Genomic DNA, 20484 nt, shown 5'->3' with positions numbered 1-20484 from the left:
CTAGTAATTCTGTTCGCTCTGTAATTAAGTATTATTTCAAAAAGAAAGAATTTCGTCGTCTTATTATTAAAAATAGCTAATGAAAAAACTTATTAGCTTGATAGAATCTCTCTCAACAACGACTCGAACTAAAACACCAACTAAAAATTTCGAGGGAAATACGATGGTAGCTTTGCAAGACGGGATTAAATCGAGCACGGACCAGTACACTTGCCCCATATAAATTTAATATTATTCGTTTTGATATTTTTAATAATGAAATATTAAATTCCTGTACATCTCAATTTCTGTTTGTCGCCAACTTAAAAGTGAGGTCGTTTCCGCGATGTCCGCCATTTAAATGCAATATTTACGGGTAAAACCAAGAAATGGATCCCTCCATCGACGATGAAGACGAAACCTGGTTACGTCGCGGGTGTCGCTGACCGTGACATTGGGTGTACTTCGCTTTGGGAGAAAAACACGTACATACATATGTATGTAGGTAAGTGGCCCTGCAAGTAGTTTGTAAGAACACTTCTAAAAACGGTTTTAACAGTGAGAAAGGGAATTCCAGGATTCGCGGTTTGCTCAAAAAAGTAATTCTATCTTTTTACATCGTGGTATTAGATGCTCTACTTAATAAATTGTATCGTTGATTTTTTAATTTTTTTAATATTTTTGGCAAAAATAACATAAATTAAATCAAGATGTATGGTAACTAACCAGATATTTACCAATTATTTACTCAATCGCAAGTTTAGGTCAAATTCGCGTAAAAATACAGACTCCGTTTACATTCTTGAAGTGACAGCAGTATGCCTATAAGAATTATTACAAATCACGCTAAAAGTCTATAAGCAAAGTTTAAAAGCAATAATTTTGAAAGATTTCAAATATAAAAAAAAACTAACTTAGAACATTTTATGTTTTAAAACAGACTTCTTTTGTATTATTTTGAATTAATTTTCCAAGTGTTTTTATGGCAGCTATACGATATAGTCGTCCATTGTTTATTTAACAAATCCCGAAACTATTATTTCAAAAGATACTATTTCGCACAAATGCTACATGCAATAAATTAAAATTGTGTGTGAAATTTATGTACTCACTAAATTAAAATAAACTAATATACAATTTTATTCCAATATTTTGCGTATAAAGAAAATGTAGTGGAATTTTTTCCATTTTAATGTTTGTGCATTGATTTGTTGTTTTAATAACATTTAATAAAAGCTTCGGTACTCAAAAATATTCCGATATATTTCCAAGATCTTCGGTGAACGTTAAAAACTATAGATGGAGAAAATATAAAAAATTTATACATTTATACGATTATCTGATACCTGTTACTCAGCTATTGGAAGTGCGAAGAAGAACACCGTTTTTAGCGATTTGTAAGCGTTAGAGTAAGCGTGGCAAAAAGATTTTTGCAAATCGAGAAAAATTTACAAACTAACAAAAATGAAAAAAATATAAAATCACTTTTTAAAAATGTGGGCGTGGCAGTTTTGGTGGTTTGTGGGCGTTAGGATGACTGTGGCAAATTTTTTTTTGGCAAATCAATTGAAATTTACAATACTTATAAAAAACGCTTTAGTCGAGTTCCCCGACTATCTGATACCCGTTACTCAGCTTGTGGTAGTGCGGAGGAGAAATTTTCACATTGATAGTAGTTGGCGGTTTGTGGGCGTGGCAAAAATAATTTTGGCAAATCGAGAAAAATTTACAAGACTAACAAAAATGTGAAAAACTTTTAATTCATTTTTTAAAAGTGTGTGCGGTTTGTAGGCGTTATAGTGGGCGTGCCAAAAAGTTGAATTGATAAACTTGCGCTGCGTATGTACATATATCTGGAGTCTGCAAGCTAAGTCTCAACGTTTTACCTTTTATAGTTCCTGAGATCTCGACGTTCATACGGACACCCAAAGGCATTATAATAATTATTATACTAATGTCTTTAGACATACGGACATTGACTCGGATATTGATCCTGATCAAGAAAATATATATGTACTTTATATGGTTTACTTTTCAACGAATCTAGTATACCCTTTTACTCTACGAGTACGGTATTACTAGAGAGAATTCTATAGTCGAGCTCCCCGACTATCTAATACCCATTTCTTAGCTGGTGGAAGTGCGAAGAAGAAATTTCCACACTGACAGTTTAAAAATCGAGAGAAATTTACAAGACTAACAAAATTGTGAAATATATCAAAACATTTTTCAAAAGTGTGGACGTGTACTGCTTGTTTTTTTCTGACTACCGGCCACAGTTATTAACAGTACCTCAAGGACTATAAAACAAGAGAGAATGCTATAGTCGAGTTCCCCCACAGACGGCTTATGATCCTGATCAAAAATATAAGTACTTTATCTGGTCGGAAACGCTTCCTTCTGCCTGTTACGTACTTTTCAACAAACCTTAAATACCATTTTACTATATGAGTAACGGGTATAAAAATATATAATTTCTATCGATGGAAATGCTTTAACTCCGATAGCTAATAATATCATAGTTATTATCTATCTATCTATCTATCTATCTATCCACTACATAAATACATTGCTTTAAAAAGCTTATAGAGTTTTAAAAATATTTTGTAAAATGGAAGAAGTAAATATAATATTTTTAAATATTTACAAACATTCATATTATTTTGAATTGACTCTCCATTTCAGGAGTATTTTTGTACATTGCATCGCAGTATATTTAGTCAAAACAAACATTCCTGATAAAAAAGTGACAATTTAGTTAAATTTAAAATAATTTGTATATGTATGTACATGAATATACATGTATACATGTACATGTAAAATGAATTATTAACCATAAATTTAATTAAAGTTACAAAGCTGCTTACATATGTACATAAATAAGCATACATGTCCGTAATGTCATTTAGGACGCTATGTAAAGTGTTAATGCCATTTTTTGCGCTCTTTCTAGCCGAGATTTTTCTTTGATTTCCGATGTCTTGATACATGTCTGCAAGAATTCTAACCTGTTTTTTGTTCGCCTTGCTTATGGCTTAAAACGGATATCTCTTCCGTGGCTCCGACTGTATATCGGTTCTCTCGGCCACGTTTAAGACACGTTTACAGCTCTGCTCCGCTCGATTCAGTCTCTATCTGAGCGTTGTCTTTGCAAGTTAACCATTTGCAATCGTGCGGTCTTATTCAATGTGTTCGTGGCCACCACAAGTACATATGTATTTAGTCTGTGGAATACAAATGTATATAGGATACACAAAAATGCCTATGTCTCCAGCGTAATGGCGTTTTAGTGAGAGTTTACGTGAATATCGAGGGCACAAAACAAAATAGTAGAGTAAAGGAAAAAAAAGCTCATTTTAAACAAGTCAATGCCTTGCGAAAAATTATAAAAGTAACCAGAAGATCATGAAGATTTCATTGTCGCGTTTTTTATATTGCACAACCGGTCAGAACTCTTTCTGTTAAACAATCTATTGCTATTATACACATGTACGTTTTCTATTACACCAAAATATGAATATATATACATATATTTCCGACATATCAACATCACAATCCATGTAATGTATACAGATGTATGCATACAAGTAAACATATTGATCACATTTGCAACTAAACAACTCTTATAGGCCTCACCGCTTTCCATTTTGAAACACATATTAAAGTATCTGCGTGTTTTAAAATTAGTGTAACATTTCCATCTGTTGTTCATGAATTTAAAATTCCACAACAGAAGCTAAAATAAGACTGTTACCAAAATCATTTCGGAGTTTATTTTATCCATGTTATGGCAAAAATACAAAAAGTGAAAGCATACTTCATCCGAAATTTTAGGACTTACTTGGGGACTAAAGGAAAAAAAAATTATCGATCAAAACTATTGTAGCAACAATAAATTTAGTTACCGTGCAATTCCATTCATCACCCTTTCAGTGATGAATCATCAACTTATAAAAATTTCGAGCGCTAAATCACGGCTCAATTTGTATGAAAGCAAGTGATGATTTTAACATTGGTTTGTCCTAGGAAATCATCCTTATGATAAATATCACTAAAACAGCGCATTTTAACTATTCTATTCATAAATTTTCACCGCCTTTTCTAGAAAAAATTTAAATCGCCCTTTCATCGATAATTTAGGGATTTTTCTTGACCTATTTTAGGAGAGAGATCAAGAGCGAGAGAGTCGGGAAAGCCGATCTGCTGGCGTAGCTAATGATTTTGTGATGTGTTTTCTTAGCGATAAATTGTGGAACTGCAGGGTATCGCCAGACGGAATGCTACATACATATCTACAAATGTATTTACCACTGACAGTGCCGTAATTTACCATGCATTTCTATTCAAAGCCTGAAATTAAAATAAAAATAATCAATAATGTTATAAATTTATTGCTTTATGAATAATTATATAAATAAAATAGAAATGAATTAAATATGTTTTTGTAACTTATGTTTTTTATATCCAAAAAAGTGTTATTTGTTTTGTTTAACGACATGATAATTTAACTAACTATACATTTCTTCACATTTTTTATTTAAATTCTATAAAAAATTACAAAATCCATTATTTGGGGAAACAAATTATGTGAACCATGTCTTGTTCAAGAGAACACTGTTCCAACATATGTAGCTTTTTTGATTAAAAAAGCAAAAGGTATTGAGGCCTCTGATCAGTATTATTATATCCGTTTCTTGAAGAGTAAAAGGGTATGCGAGATTTGTTGAAATCACACGTATGAAACACGTATGTAACGTGTACAAGGAATATAAAGTATTTATGTATATTCTTGATCTGGCCATGTCCGTCTGTAGACGCAGTGCAAGTGTGTTTCTTGAGAATTATTAAAAATTCTAACAATCAGTTTCTTTACTGAGATCCAAATTCCATCTTCATACCATGCTTTTGAGTAAGGGATATCTAGTAGTCGACATACTTGACTGAGCGTTCTCAATAGGTGTTTTCAATTGTTTTCCCATTTAATTTCTGTTCGTTTATATTCGTTCCGGTATCAGAAAAAAAACGCAAGAGAGAACACTAAAATTAGGTTCCACAAAAAAATAAAATAACCGTTTTCAGATAGTGTTCAGTTAGCAAAGGAGAAATTTTGAAATTCTATTAGCAAATCGATAGAAATTAGTCAGACAAATAATTAAATAAAATATTTTTTATTGACATATCGATAGGAAGTGGCAAGGCAAATGATAAAATTAAAAAACAATGGTTTTCAAAAGGGTGACCGTGAAAGTGTTGAGCGGTTTGTCTGCGTTTATGTCTCTGGAATCTGCATGGATATTCACAACATCTTGACATCGAGGCGTTCATGCGGACATCGACTCGGCAAATATAATAGAGTCGTTAACGCTTACTTTTATCTGTTACATACTTTTTAACGAACCTAGTATACCTTTTTACTATAGGATTTACGTGTATTATAAAATTCCTAGCATTTAATATTTAAATAGTTTAATTTGCTACAGTGTAAGTAAATAAGAATCAATAACCCAGAACTCGTACAGTGTATATAGGCTTATTAGATGTGTTGAATAATAAGAAGAAGGAAGCGTTTGCATCCTTAAAAAGTGTAAATATTTTAAAATTGCCGAGTCCATCTATCCGTATGAACGTCGAGATCTTTAAATAATAGTTATATAAACATGTTGATAATTTTAGAAATCGATAGAAACTTACAAATCTAACAAAAAAAATTAATAATATCAAAACATTTCCCAAAAGTATGGGCGTGGCAGTTTTGTGGGCGTTACAGTGGGCATGACAACATGGGTGAACAAGCTTGCGCTGCGTCAATGTTTTTAGAATCTGTATGCTTAATTTCAATCTTCCATCTTTTACACGGAGCGCTTACACTGACGGACAGACTAACAGTGCCAGATAAACCGAACTTGAATTCGACATGCAGATTCTAGAAACGTTGACGCAGAGAAAGTTTCAGAAGATAGATGGCCACGCTCACTCCCACAACCACAATCCGCCTAAAAATTAAAATTTTCTCTGCGGTTTTCAAAATCTCTGGGGGAAAAGCGTCTTCATCGTCTTTCTGTGCTCTCAAATCTCGGTACAATGTATAGTGTATATACACATGTAGATATGTACATACATATGTATGTGATAGACATACTCAAGATGTGCAATTTTAGCAATCAAACAATTGCTTGTAGATGATGGCTTCACATGAAAGGTTGTTGACTTGGAGTCACAGATTAGGTAGTGTGAAAAATACATTTAAAATCTCTTCGAATGCCATGAACTGAAAAATCAATTGCTAAATTTTTGGTGCTCATCCACTGTTGTGCAGTGTCCACTCTTTTGAAAAATGTGTTAATTTTTGTATACCCTTGCACAATATATTGTGGTTTCAGTCTGAAGTTTTCAGCGCAGAAATTTCAGAAACAGAAATTTCCGGCTATATAAAGTCTATATATAATTGATCAGTATTAAATATTTATCGGACCGATAATTTCTACACATTTCAATCTCTCAGTTTTAAAGCTCCGCAAGAAACTTATCCAAAAGTCATCGGGATGGTTCGGACGACTACATATATGTACTTCGATAAGTGAATTGAAAATAAACAAAAAGAAAATTTGGTATATATCTGTTTGCTGCCATAAGAACAGTCTATAAAAGAGCAATTTCTAAATTCTTTGAAAAATAAAATAAATAAAAAAATGTGTTTGGCCTATCGGTAAAAAACCAGAAGACAAATGCTAATAAGAAAAATTCAACACTGACAGTTTTTGGCGGTTTGTGGGCGTTAGAGTGGGCGTGGCAAAAAGTTTTTTGGCAAATCGATAGAAATTTACAAATTGCTTGTAAAAAACTCTTAGAGTAAAAGGGTATACTAGAGTCTTTGAAAAGTATGTAACTGGAAGAAGGAAGCGTTTTTGACCATATAAAGTATGTATATATACTCTTGATCAAGATCAATAGCCAAGTCGATCTGGCCATGTCCGTCCGTTCGTCCGTCCGTCTGTTCGTCCGTCCGTGTGTCTGTCCGTCCGTATGAACGTCGAGATCTCAGGAACTATAAAAGCTAGAAAGTTGAGATTAAGCATGTAGACTCCAGAGACATAGACGCAACGCAAGTTTGTTGATTCATGTTTCCACTCTAACGACCACAAAACGCCAAAAACTGCCACACCAACACTCGGGGAACTCGACTATAGCGTTCTCTCTTGTTCAACATATAATTACTGCTAGGGTATATACTCTTCTTTTCTCATTTGACTACCCAATATTTATCGATATTCGAAAAAAGGTCTGTATTGCACTCCCACAGCAGAATAACGGATATCTAAATAGAAATCTCTCTTGTTTTGTCAAAAAAAAATTTGCCACAGTCTATGCTTTATCAATGAATAAACGCGTTCGATAATGTCAAGCAAAATATCTTATCTCTGAGTAGTATCTTATCCGTATACACTTATTATTTACCTGCGGTATTACATTTTTTTGTACCACTGTTGACAGGAGTCCACGTAGTGATGAAGCGCTCCAGGACAATTTCTATATATACATGGAGAAATTTATTTATTATAATGGATATAGTAGTTTACAAAACTAAACTATCTTAAATATTATAGCGATGGCTGCAGGGCATAAAAAATTAAAATGGCCAATTGATAGGTGGCGCAACGGGACTTCATACCCAGACTTTAGGAGAAAATTATAGTGGTGCGTGTAGTTGGTAACATCACACACAAAAAACATTAACCCCCTTTTTACTTAAAATACGCAACGTTTGACACCTAATTTGTTAAAATCGAATGCTACATACATATATCTAAAATAACATTTTGAGGAAATTCAAAATTTACATTTTTGTCGGTTTGCTTGTATGCAACAAAATGTTATTTAAAAATCCCAAATTAATTTGATCTGTGCTCGACGTCCTCAATATAGAAACATTAGTTTTACCACTTTTGGTAAAATACTCAGTTTAGCGGGAAAATAACTATAAATAGCTAAATTTTCTACGCCCATAAGTTCTGAATGCCTGAAACTAGAGTCTTGTGCTGTATGTTGTTGAAAAGACATTTCAAATTGTTTTCCATTTTTTTTAAGTTATCTGAACAAAACTTCTGAACTTCTTAGCTAGTCATATTCTCCAACTCTTGATATCCATTTTATATCTTGATATCAACTTTTGAGACGAAACATAGTTTTCAAAGGACTACAGCGTGTAGATACCAGTTAAAAATTGTATGCCTTACTGTTAATCGTCAGAAAATGTAATATCAAAAAGTAGTTGTTGTTAAAGGTGTCATCGTTACTTTTATCTTACCTTGGTAACGAATCTAGTATACGCTTTTACTCTACGAGAAAGAGGAACGATGAGCATGCATGCTATGAGCAAGGGCATATCGTTCGCTAGTATCAAAGCGTACCTCAAGCGCATTGGTTGGTACAGGGTTTTGAATCGATGACTCTGCTCACCTATTCTTCGGATTTTTGGCATGTGAAGGTTATAAGGGGTTTCGGGTACCGTTAAGCTGTGTGTGCATACTCTCCATACTCTATTCTCTATATGTTCTTAATAATATTTACGAACTTCACCAAGTATTGTTTTAAAATATCGTATAAGAACCGCTCCCAGTTTTTTTTCATTTCACGACGTGTTGCTAGTGAGTTTGATAATGCTTATCATTGCTGACCATACAATTTTGTAGTGTGTTTTCAAAATTCTGTGTTGTTACAGTTGCGGTCAAAATAATAGTAGTGCCTGTCAGTTCATTATTTTCTCCATTCCTTCACATATTTAATCAACTTTTATACTATAAGAATGTAAAAATGTGAAGCTTTGTTTTGTTATCGTCTTTCGTTATATTCTTGTTTGCTCTTAATTGCAAGGATACACATGTTTGACCCAGTCTTATTTTGACTGATTTAGTGAGACCATATAAATATTGGTTAAAAGGTTAGCTCATTACGTAGTAGGACTGTCAAGGGTCAGCCATTCGGGCCCGCTGCATCGCAAAAAAAACTTGGAACTTAAATGTAATTAATTACTAATTAAAAGACGACTTAAAGATAATAATCTCATTTCAAGAAGCCCAATAATAGCTAATCAGAAAAAAAATGCAAAAACATCATTAAGAAAACACTTGTATTGACCCTTTTAGAATATTGGGGGTCGGTTAAAACCAAAATAGTTTTTTTTCGAAAACAGTGTCTCTTGGTAGTCGGTTAAAACCAAAATATTTTTTTTTCGAAAACAGTGACTCTTAGTAGTATTTTAGACGATCACCATTTTTCTCCAAAACCTTCAAGAATATGCCAAAACTCCAGGCAAAGATGCTATGCGTCCTTTAAAAAACAATAGTTTTAATCATTCAATCCTTAAACAATTCTTCCTGGCTGATGATTTTTGAAAGATTCATTACAATTATTTTGACCACGTAATTTTAAGTCCCATTTTATATTATTATCTTTTTCGGAAAAAACAAATGTATTAATTAAAATGAATTAAGTTTTATTGATAATAAACAAGATAGAACGCTATAGTCGGGTTCCCCGACTATCTGATACCCGTTACTCAGCTGGTAAAAGTGCGAAGGGAAATTACAACACTGACCGTTTTTGGCGGTTTGTGGGCGTTAGAGTGGGCGTGGCAAAAAGATTTTTGGTATATAGAGTTATATTTACAAGACAAACAACAATGTGAAAAAATTTCACAACATTTTTCAAAAGTATGGGCGTGGCAGTTTTGGGCGGTTTGTGGGCGTTAGGGTGGGCGTGGCAAAAGTTTTTATGCAGATCGATAGATATTTACAATACTAATAAGAAAATGAAAAAATATCAACACATTTTTAAAAGTGTGGGCGTGGCAGTTTTGGGCGGTTTGTGGGCGTTAGAGTGGGCGTGGCAACATGAATCGACAAACTTGCGCTGCGTCTATGTCTCTGGAGTCTGTATGCTTATTCTCAACTTTCTAGCTTTTATAGTTCCTGAGATCTCGACGTTCATACGGACGGACAGACAGACGGACAGACAGACGTTCATACGGACAGACGGACGGACAGACGGACATGGCCAGATCGACTCGGCTACTGATCCTGGTCAAGAATATATATACTTTATATGGTCGGAAACGCTTTCTTTTGCCTGTTACATACTTTTCAACGAATCTAGTATACCCTTTTACTCTACGAGTAACGGGTATAAAAAAAATTTTTATTGGTATACGTCTGTGGGCAGTGCTAATATTTTAACTGCAGCTGTACATACATACATAGCTCGTGTTGTATACGGTTTGTGGGCGTTAGAGTGGGCGTGGCAAAAAGTTTTTTGGCAAATCGTTAGAAATTTACAAGACTAATACAAAAATGAAAAAATATCAAAAAATTTTTCAAAAGTGTGGGCGTGGCAGTTTTGGGTGGTTTGTGGGCGTTAGAGTGGGCGTGGCAACCTGAATCGACAAACTTGCGCTGCGTCTATGTCTCTGGAGTCTGTATGTTTAGCCTCAACTTTCTACCTTTTGTAGTTCCTGAGATTTCGACGTTCATACGGACAGACGGACGGAGAGACGGACATGGCCAGATCCTGATCAAGAATATATATACTTTATATGGTCGGAAGTGCTTCCTTCTTCCTGTTACATACTTTTCAACGAATCTAGTATACCCTTTTACTCTACGAGTAACGGGTATAACTACTATTTTATATAAAATATAAAATCGAAATGCATTTGCCAATTACATACGAAAGCGGAAGAGGATAGTGCCAACGACAATGATATATGGTTACAAATTTTTCCTTGTCTCAACATTGCTTATAGATTTCCTATCTATGAAATGGAGCATTTAGATCTTGCTGGCTATCTTGACCACACGCCTCAAAGTTGGAACAGTCTGGGAGCATATCAAGAGGAAGGTGAGTAAGGCGATCTTGAGAGTAACATTTTTGTTTTATATACATATATAAAAATAATAATAATAAAAAAGTAAAAGTACAAATTGTTAATGCTTCTGGGGTTTCGCTGCTAAAAGGACTAAAGTAAAAAAATAAAACAGTTTTTTTTTTAAAATACCCAATTTGTCCCAAAATATGTACATATAGCATATTTCCGAAGTCTGAGTCGATTAGAAATTGCGGGGTTTTACTTAAAGTTGTAGCAAAACAAAAAAAAAGGAAAGAACGCTATACTCCAGTTCTTCGACTATCAGATATCCGTTTCTCCGCTTGTGGTATGGCTAGATGGAAATTGGCAAAAAATATATATATATTTTTAGAAATCAACAAATTTTCAAAAGTGTGGGTCTGGCCAGATTGACTCGGCTATTGATCCTGACGAGGATAATATATACTTTGTATAGTCGGAAACGTTTTCCTTTACTATTACATACTTTTCAGCGATTCTACTTTTCATAATTTTACTCTACGAGTAACTGGTCTTCCTTTGACAACCTTTTGCAGATGCTGTGTACCTGTCTAGCTCGCGACAAATGTTGGAACCCATCTTGGAGGAGACCAGCGAGGATGAGGAACGTGCCCGAAGTAGCTTGATTGTAAGCCTAGAACATCGATCCACCCTATGGAGTTCTACGGAGTCTGAAACTGGATTATTACGCATAGAAATGATTAAGGGTAAGCTAATAGACTTTTGGTTCTGTCATTCTGCACATTCGGCTATACTAGCACTTTTAAAGCAGATGTCGATGCTGTTTCTGAAAGGGACTTTTTCTGCCCACCCAAGCGACCAAGGCGCAGCCCTGACTTAAATTCTATCCAGATTTCAGAAGATAGCGTCCAATTGCGCCGCCCTATGTCTTATGATTCCGAGCATCACAATAGCTTTGAACGCTTTCTAGCTTTAGAGGCATGTGGACGGGATAGCTACGGAAGCCAGGGCCAACGAAGCAGCATAGGCAGTAGGCGAGGGGGAACTTTCGAAGATTTTTATTCCGACAAGGACTCCTCCCACTCGCTATCGCGCAGTTCCTCCCTGGTACAGTTTGAGTCCTTGGAACGGCAGCTCACGCTCCAGGAGCAGCATCAGAATATGAGCAGTCTACGTAACAGTTCGCCCTCGCTCACCTGCGAGTCTGGTGCATCAACGCGGGCCAGGACCAGGGACAACAGTCCAGATAGTAGGAAGGGATCGGCCCCAACGCTGTCCATGTTAAAACGTTATGAATCCAGCGAGTATAGTCGTCTGCATCAGACATACTATGAGCTAAACAATCTTAATTTTGAATATAAGCAACAAGAGGAATTTCTCTCCAAAAGACGCCCAGAGGCGGAGCTTAAATCTGATTTAGAGAACTGCTCTAGCTCTAGCTCCTCCAGCGATAGCAGTGGTCACAGCCTTCTAAGCTCATGTCTTGTTCCCGTAGAAGCTGTTACAACAGAAAAGGAAAAACAGGACGGTGCCTTCTCCCGGCGAGTTCCCCCCAACTCAGCTGAGAACCTGTCCGAAGACTCGGGCTATTGCGAGCCAAGAACGCTAAAGCGGGAAAAGTCTAAATCAATACCAAAGAATTTCGACAAGCTTTGCGAAGAGGACGAGCTACTGCTGCTGGAAGATGGTGCCCCGCATTCCCACGACTTTAAAGATTTGTGTCAGACCGAAATAGAGCAGACTGCGGACGCGACTGCATTAGCATGCTCTCTGTTGTCTATAAATAGTTCCCCGGAGAGGGCCAGTTTCGAATCGCCGTTGCCGTCTCCGACCGGATCGGCATCAACGTCGTCTGCCTCGTTCACTTGGCTGCACAACAGTTTGCCAGATATCCGCGAGCCACGAAGTCCACTCTCTGTGGAAATTAACAATTCAACACCCAAGGGAATCGGCAGAACTCTGGCCACAACCAGCCAAAACAGTAGCAGCATCCGGAGCAGCAGTTCCGTCGATAGCTGTGACGGTTTATCATTCCTAGGCCCCACCCATTCACTTAACAAGCTCCAGCAGCTTGAACTGGGGCGACGCCAACGTTACATTCAACCCAGCCAGAGAAACTATCACAGCAATAGCTCCAGTGAGGAACTGGAGGGCCTGGACAACTTATTTGTTGCTTGCCATAGCCTGCCAAGAATCCGACGCAGCTCCAGTTGGAACGAACGCGCTAAAATAGTAGGGGGTGTGGCAAGTGCCGGATATTTGAACGCCAGTTACCTAAACCTAACTCTATTAAATTACACGGATAATCGGCTGCCGGCAGAGCCCCTTCAAAATAACCTAAAGAGGAGCCCAACAGAAGAAATGTCGAAAAAAAGCAACATTGCCTGCGGAAGCTACGAGCACTTGATTTGTAAGGGAAATTTTTTGCTGGATGAGATCAGCAAGGTATATGACAAAAATGTATCTATACTGACGGATAAACCAGTGCTGGAAACCAAACTCGATGCGTCAAAGGAATATGATTCAAATGCCCCCAATGGGTTTTCGATGGTGCAGCACGTGCAGCTAAACATAAAGCCACCACCGCGCCAGAAAAATACAATTCAACAGCTGCCAGTCGCCATGACTTTTAATGGCCTTGTGAAAACATTTGACCAGGATCCCACTAATTTGCGCACGTCTTATACCCAGAGCCTAGAGCAGTGCCACCTTGACGAGCAAGAAACGGCAAAAACTGCTTCGTGCCCGCCGCCAGCCATCTCAAAAAGATTTCTGTCCAAGCGGCGATTCCAAACGCAATCGTCGGCCGCTAAGCAGCGAAGCCTCGTAAGCAGCACGCCTAATCTCACTGACTGCAACGTCGGGCTACAGGAGTCCGAGTACGATATCTACGTAAGCAGTGCCCACGCCTCGATGCACCAGTTGCCGCAGACACCAACGCACCATAAGCCACTGGGAATTCTGCTACAAGCTGGATCGCGCCATTCTTTCTGCAAGGAGGTAAGCTTTTGCCCAGTGGTAAGCAAGTACTGTTGGCACGAGCAGTCCTCTGAGGAGCCGACCGAGGACCACTTTCACTCCAGCGAGGGCGAGCAGGGCCCGAGCGACGACGAACTGATGGATTCCACTTTGGTGAACAACACCAGAGAGAACGAAAACATCGTTACACTCTTCAAACCAGAGCAGGCGCATCATCTAAGAGAGTCGGCGATCGCACAAAAGGTATCTATCAAATATACATACATACATATAAATAGGCGTTGGTTTCTAGATGTGTGTACATGGCTGCCTACATATGTACTTGCATTCAATATATATATGTATATTAATACGTACATGCTAGCGAACGTATGAATGTTCACATATGTACAACAATGTATACAAATAGGGGTTGTTTGGAAAAAGGCATCCCAGACCCTTAAATTAAATGTTGAAAAATATAGTTTGTTGTTACTTGAAAAATCTTTCTACACTTTAAAAAACATTCAACCAAATGTGGAGTAAAATATAATGATTGAGATATTGGGATTAGATAGACCCTAAAACAATTTGAACACATTGTGTACGTTAAAAATACATGCATAAAATGCTCTTAAGTTTGCAAAGCAATAATGTTGAAAAATGCATCAGTTGACTTCCCAGACTATTTGTTACATATTTTTATACCCGTTTCTCGTAGAGTAAAAGGGTATTTTAAATTCGTAGAAAAGTATGTAACAGGCAGGAGGAAGCGTTTCCAACCATATAAAGTATATATATTCTTGATCAGGATCAATAATAACGGGTATCAGATAGTCGGGGAACTCGATTGTAGGGAAACTCGACTAAGTTTAAAATTACATTAATTTAGTATTGATAATTTCTTGCAAGTAATAGAGCAAGATAAGAATTTGCGAAGTTTATACACCCTTTAAGTAATTATACAGTTAAAAAAATCGTATGTATATGAATGTAAAATTATAGTATAATGCTAAAAGCAGCGAAACTATATACATACATCGTCCGATTTTGACAAAATTGTATATTATAAAAAGCCTATTATTATCCTACAATAGTTCAAACGAAACATAAACGCAAGTGCATATGTATGTAATGATCAGTTTTTTGTTCTCTTTCTACACGACAAGTAATTTAACAAAATCTCTTTTTCCAGTTTACCGCTTTCCATACCAATCCGCTCTTATCCGCTTTCACACACTCATTATTTGAAGAGAGCGTCGATGGCAAAAACAAAGCAATCTTAGCCACACCCAATTGCCGCGATCAAAGAACCGAAACTAAGACCACCCTGGAACCTGATCCCGCTCTAAGCAGCTCAGTCAGTCTAAAACCTTGTGTCGTTGCGAACTCGTCTTTTCAAGAAGAAATTCCAAGCGATGCCCCTGAGGAACCTCCTTCTGCGACTGCACGACCTCTCAGTTTGCCAATCCTCAGCGAGCCGCCCACCAACCGCGCGCACCACATCCTGCACTCATCCCAACAACTAAAGCGCTACGAATCGAGGGCGTCGCCGATTAACAAGATGCCGCCGGCCAGCGAACTAAGCTCGCAGGCCACGGCTGTCGACAGGCCGTACGAAAAACACCCAACCTCCAAAAGCCTCTTCTCCAAGTTTGCCCACGGACTTAGATTTTCTTTACGTCGCAAAAAGAAGCAGCAGCAACAAGACCCATCGCGGTTTAAAGCGTCGCCCGAAAAGGAGTTGAGGCAGAGTCCCGAGGACGTCCAATCGGTCGACTTTGTGGACATCCCTTTAAAGCCGCCAAGAAGTTCGCAATGTGACCGACTGCTCGATTCTGTCGCGTCCGAGGCTAACAGTGGCAACGTTCACAGCTGGCAGCCACAGGAACAGCCGGTGAAGACCTCAACCCTGCAAAGGGTGACTGGCAAGCCCCCACTGCCTAAGATGCCACCACGTAGTGGCATCCTGGCGCATGCGCCTCAGGAAACGACTGGTGAAGCCGTCAATCTCCATCGCGCCATGCCGTTGCCGAGCGTCGAAACTGAACAGTACAATCATTTTACCGGACAGTTGATGGCTAATGTCAAAGCAACGAAAATGAGGGACACCGGGCTCAGCTCACAGGCAGTAGTCGCTCGAGAGGCACATACAGTTAATCGACTGGCCGGAAACGGCAACGCGAATAGGCCGACAGTGGTTACCGCCGTTCCGGTTTCTGTTGCTCCCGTCGAAGATATCGGCAAAATTGGTTTGATCGAGACCAATCTAGATACTCATGAAACGGTTATATCGGGAAAGACACGTTCCCTTATGGATATTACTTGCAACCCGCTCAGCATGCCGCACAAGCGATACATCGTAAAGCGTCTAAATGTAAACAGCGTTGCGTATGACGTGGATGAACTGGGCGGAGAGGTTAAACCCTCGTCAGGTGGAATGGCATCCGTACGAAGGCCGCACAAGAGTATGGAATTTCTGCTGGACAAGGAGAACCAGAAAAATGTTTTGGTAAGTTTCATTTTTTAGTGAGGTCCTTCGTGAGGTTATTCCTTAGCTCTACAACTTGACAGAAACAAAATATTTTCAATGCTTTTATAAAAAAACCCAACGATTTTTCCATTTAATTTTTTAAGTTCTAGTTCTTGTATTTAAGTTATTGTTATTATTATTATTTACTTGTTATTTAATTTTCAACTAAGTGAAATGTTTAAAAAAATATCATTTTGTTTGTCATGCCAAAATATGTAGATTCAGTAGGATTGAAGATTGCTTAATTTTTTTAAAAATAGTCACAATCGTTCAAACGCCAATTCTACCAGTAAACTTCGTCTGCCATATTTCAAGTATACTAAGGGAATAGATGATATTGATATTCTAAAGGTTTAATACACTTTTAACAAATATTTTTTCATACTATTTATAAAATATTTATAAATATTTTTAAATATCGCTCAACTGCTGAGCAGCGTTGCTAGTTTTAGACAGGACAGTATTGAACACCATACAAAAAATTTGCCGTTAAAACGTTTTGTCTTATAAACTTAAGGAAAATGTCGCCATGAACTTTTCGTCCCTGTTCCGAGGAATTACACATTACGGATTTCACATTGAGAGCCATGACAACCGGTTTTTTTTTTTAGAAATTTTGTTTAATATTTATTGATTTTTGAGGTGATACCACAAAATAATTGTTAATAAATATCATATTATTATAGATTCGTTGAAAAGAATGTAACAGGAAAAAGGAAGCGTTTCCGGACTTATAAAAAGATATATATTCTTGATCAGGATCAATATCCGAATCGATCTGGCCTGTCCGCCTGTCCCCCCGTCTGTCCGTATGTATGAAAAAAGTTATAAAGTTGAGACTACAGAACAGAAAAATGTAAAAAAAATAGTAAAACATTTTTCAAAAGTGTGGGCGGTTTATGGGCGTAAGGGTGGGCGTGGCAACATGAGTCGACAAACGTTTGCTGCGTCTATGTCACTGGAGTCTGCATGCTGAATCTCCACTTTCTACCTTTTATAGTTCCTGAAATCTCAACGTTCGTACGGACATACGGATTGACTCGGCTATTAATCCTGATCAATACTTTATATGGTCGGAAACGCTTCCTTCTGCCTGTTACATACTTTTCAACGAGTCTAGTATACCCTTTTACTCTACGAGTAACGAGTACAAATATTGTAACTGATTTAGATGCCTGGGAAATTAAATCCCTCGTTAATCTTTCGGAAGTGCAAATTGGAAAAGGGTCAACTAAGTAATTAATTTCTGTGTAAATGACTAAAGAAGTTTATAGTCATTATAAAAATCTTACATGTCTTTGTTCCTGTCAGTGATTTTAAACGTAATGAATGGAGCTCCGCGAGTTTCACAAGTTACGGTTACCCGTTACTCAACTTAGAAATTGACAAGAAACATTATAAATAAAAATATAATCAAAAAAATGTCAAAGGTGTTCGCGTGACAGCAGGCCTGGCGACAGGGAATACGGGCCCGGGGGGAAACACCCCGTCCCCAACCCCCTGTCGCCGGGCCTGCATATAAGTTATGTTTCCGTCAAAAATCCGGGCCCCCCTCAGAAGTCCGGGCCCGGGGGGAAACACCCCGTCCCCCCTGTCTCGGGCCTGCGTGACAGTGGGTAAACTTTCTGAAACAAACTTGAGCAGCTTAGAATCTGCATGTTTCGATGCTCATACATACATACATATGTATGTTCATTCCCACTGTAACTTTTAAAAATTATTTAATATTTTTAATTTAATAATTTGATATAATCTGATAGTCAAGTATAGCTACGAACATATATGTATGTATAAACAGTGGATTTATGTAATTCATACATATTTCGATGCATATGTACATAAGTACATAAATATTGTATCAGTTTATCTAGATGGGCAGTTTTTATATTTATGTGCTGAAACCCCAAAACATTTTCAAACATTATACATATTTATACCCGTTACTCGTAGAGTAAAAGGGTATACTAGATTCGTTGAAAAGTATGTAACAGGCAGAAGGAAGCGTTTCCGACCATATAAAGTATATAGCGATATATTCTTGATCAGGATCAGTAGCCGAGTCGATTTGGCCATGTCCGTCTGTCCGTATGAACGTCGAGATCTCAGGAACCACAAAAGCTAGAAAGTTGAGATTAAACATACAGACTCCAGAGACATAGACGCAGCGCAAGTTTGTTGATTCATGTTGCCACGCCCACTAACCGCATAAAACTGCCACGCCAACACTTTTGAAAAATGTTTTAATATTTTTTAATTTTTGTATTAGACTTGTAAATTTCTATCGATTTGCCAAAAAACTTTTTGCCACGCCCACAAACCGCCAAAAACTGTCAGTGTTGAAGACTCTCCTTCGCACTTATACTAGCTGAGTAACGGGTATCAGATAGTCGGGGACCTCGACTATAGCGTTCTCTCTTGTTTAATATGTACATTGTTCACAAGTGGCCAACCCCCACCCTTTGTAGCCAACCAACAATGACCTCATTTGATTGCCATTTACTATGAAAAATTGTACATTTCACAAAATACATAGGTACACACATGCATATACAAAAAACCGCGTCCGTATAAACTAAATTTGCAGTACATGCATACATATATGCATATGTAGGTAGGTATGTACATATGTAGATATATTTTCGTACATATATCTTAAGACTTTAGACACTCTCTCTCAGCTTTTGTAATGAATTGAAAGCAAAATGGTAAATTGAGTAAGACCAAAGAGAGCCTCTCTTATATGCAGTTCGTTTTTTTAAAGATGACTTCTCTTGCGGCTTCTCTTTCTCTTAGTGCATTATTTACGTTTTATTTTGGTTCTCACCTACATACATACATATGTATGTGTTTACTATACCCACAATCGCAAATATTAATATATGTACATACATAGATTATACAATTTAAGAAGTTCGCATGCGAATTTAGGAACCTTACCAATTTTAATTAAATAATATAAATTCTTTATTTATTAATTTCAACTCAAATACCAAACTCTGCAACAGTAACGTCAACAAAGAAGCTGCACAAAAAAATGTTAATACACAAACACAAAATACAACTATCCCCAGTTAAATGGAAAAAGCTTAAAAAAAATATAAGCACAGAAAGTATTTTTGAGTTCAAAAAAGTAAACCCAAAGTTTCGAAGGGCAATTAAAGAAGCCAAGAAAACCGAAATTAAATTCTGAAATACGCCCTAAATCTGACCTATCAAAAATTAAAACGTGCAGTCGTTATCCCGGCAAGCATATACACAAAAATATAACAATAACTTTTTCAGTAAATTCAGAACACACAAGCTCCTCATAAACACATCGATAAACTACCCAATCAGTCTGTCAAATAGAAAATAGCATAACTCACTCCTGAGACAAATATCGCTAGTAGAAGCTAAATTTAACAGACCACATTCCTTGTACCCATGTACATATAATGATTACATAAGCTACGGCATAAAAATATTGAATCAATTTAAAAAATATATTTAGTTATGTTTTAAATTTAAGAATTCAGTGTTAAAATACGTCATTTATATTTTTACAAAATCTTCAAAAGTTCCGTTTATATTTTACTGCACGAAAAAAGCGTTGCCGCTATACATGCGTTGCCGTTCCATAGAATCGGATTATTGATCTTTGTGTTAGATATTTGAGTACTTTACTTAATTGCGTTTTATACCTTGTAAAATAAACCAGCTAAACATATACAGTTTTGGACCTTGGCCAAAGTAAAGCTATATTACCTTTTATTCAGGAATATTTCAAAGAATTCCGCCATTCTCCCAATATATACAATTTTGGGCGTTATACAAATCGATCCACTACGAAATGTAATGCATGTAGATATGGTTTTCATCTGCCTGCGCGCGGTTGGCCGTACTATGTCGAAATGGTAAGGTTCAACGAACTTTCTCTGACCGAATGTCCCCAAAACAACTATATTTTTATACCGTCTTCCAAATACTTATTTCCGCTAGCGATTCTTTATTTGTCGCGTACCACAAATAGTTTAATGGATTAACGGCTAAAATTGGAGGCGTCGTTGTTGCCGTATTGGGCTAATTTAAAATCGAAAGGAAAGAATGCAATGTATTTAATTCTAATTTTAAGTTTCGCTGTATGCCACTAAAACACTTTTGTGGAGTGTGGAAT

The 20484-nt window shown here is 37.1% G+C and overlaps 1 protein-coding gene and 1 long non-coding RNA gene across 13 annotated transcripts in view; one reads left to right on the top strand and one right to left on the bottom strand.

The window, feature by feature from the left end:
* Positions 1 to 234: 234 nt before the first annotated feature.
* Positions 235 to 3124, bottom strand: LOC122614629. Its single transcript, XR_006325747.1, has 2 exons — positions 2988 to 3124; positions 235 to 494 (listed from the first exon to the last, which is right to left on the bottom strand). It is a non-coding gene; the product is annotated as an uncharacterized LOC122614629 (long non-coding RNA).
* Positions 2916 to 20484, top strand: part of LOC122614626 — a 39105-nt gene continuing 21536 nt past the window's right edge. For 2 of the 12 annotated variants that reach the window (XM_043789239.1, XM_043789235.1), the window contains exons 1-5: positions 2916 to 3468; positions 10778 to 10872; positions 11416 to 11586; positions 11649 to 14062; positions 14994 to 16310. In XM_043789239.1, the coding sequence (XP_043645174.1) occupies positions 10794 to 10872; positions 11416 to 11586; positions 11649 to 14062; positions 14994 to 16310 (3981 nt within the window). In that variant the 5' untranslated portion in view covers positions 2916 to 3468; positions 10778 to 10793. Of the gene's footprint in view, positions 3469 to 8386; positions 8465 to 10777; positions 10873 to 11415; positions 11587 to 11648; positions 14063 to 14993; positions 16311 to 20484 lie in introns of those variants that run through there. The other 10 variants (XM_043789241.1, XM_043789240.1, XM_043789244.1 and 7 more) reach the window with 7 other exon arrangements.

Source organism: Drosophila teissieri, chromosome 2R, assembly GCF_016746235.2.
Source record: "Drosophila teissieri strain GT53w chromosome 2R, Prin_Dtei_1.1, whole genome shotgun sequence".
Taxonomy (NCBI): Eukaryota; Metazoa; Arthropoda; class Insecta; order Diptera; family Drosophilidae; genus Drosophila; species Drosophila teissieri.
The sequence above is the reverse complement of the archived record's forward strand: the minus strand, read 5'-3'. Positions and strand labels throughout refer to the sequence as shown.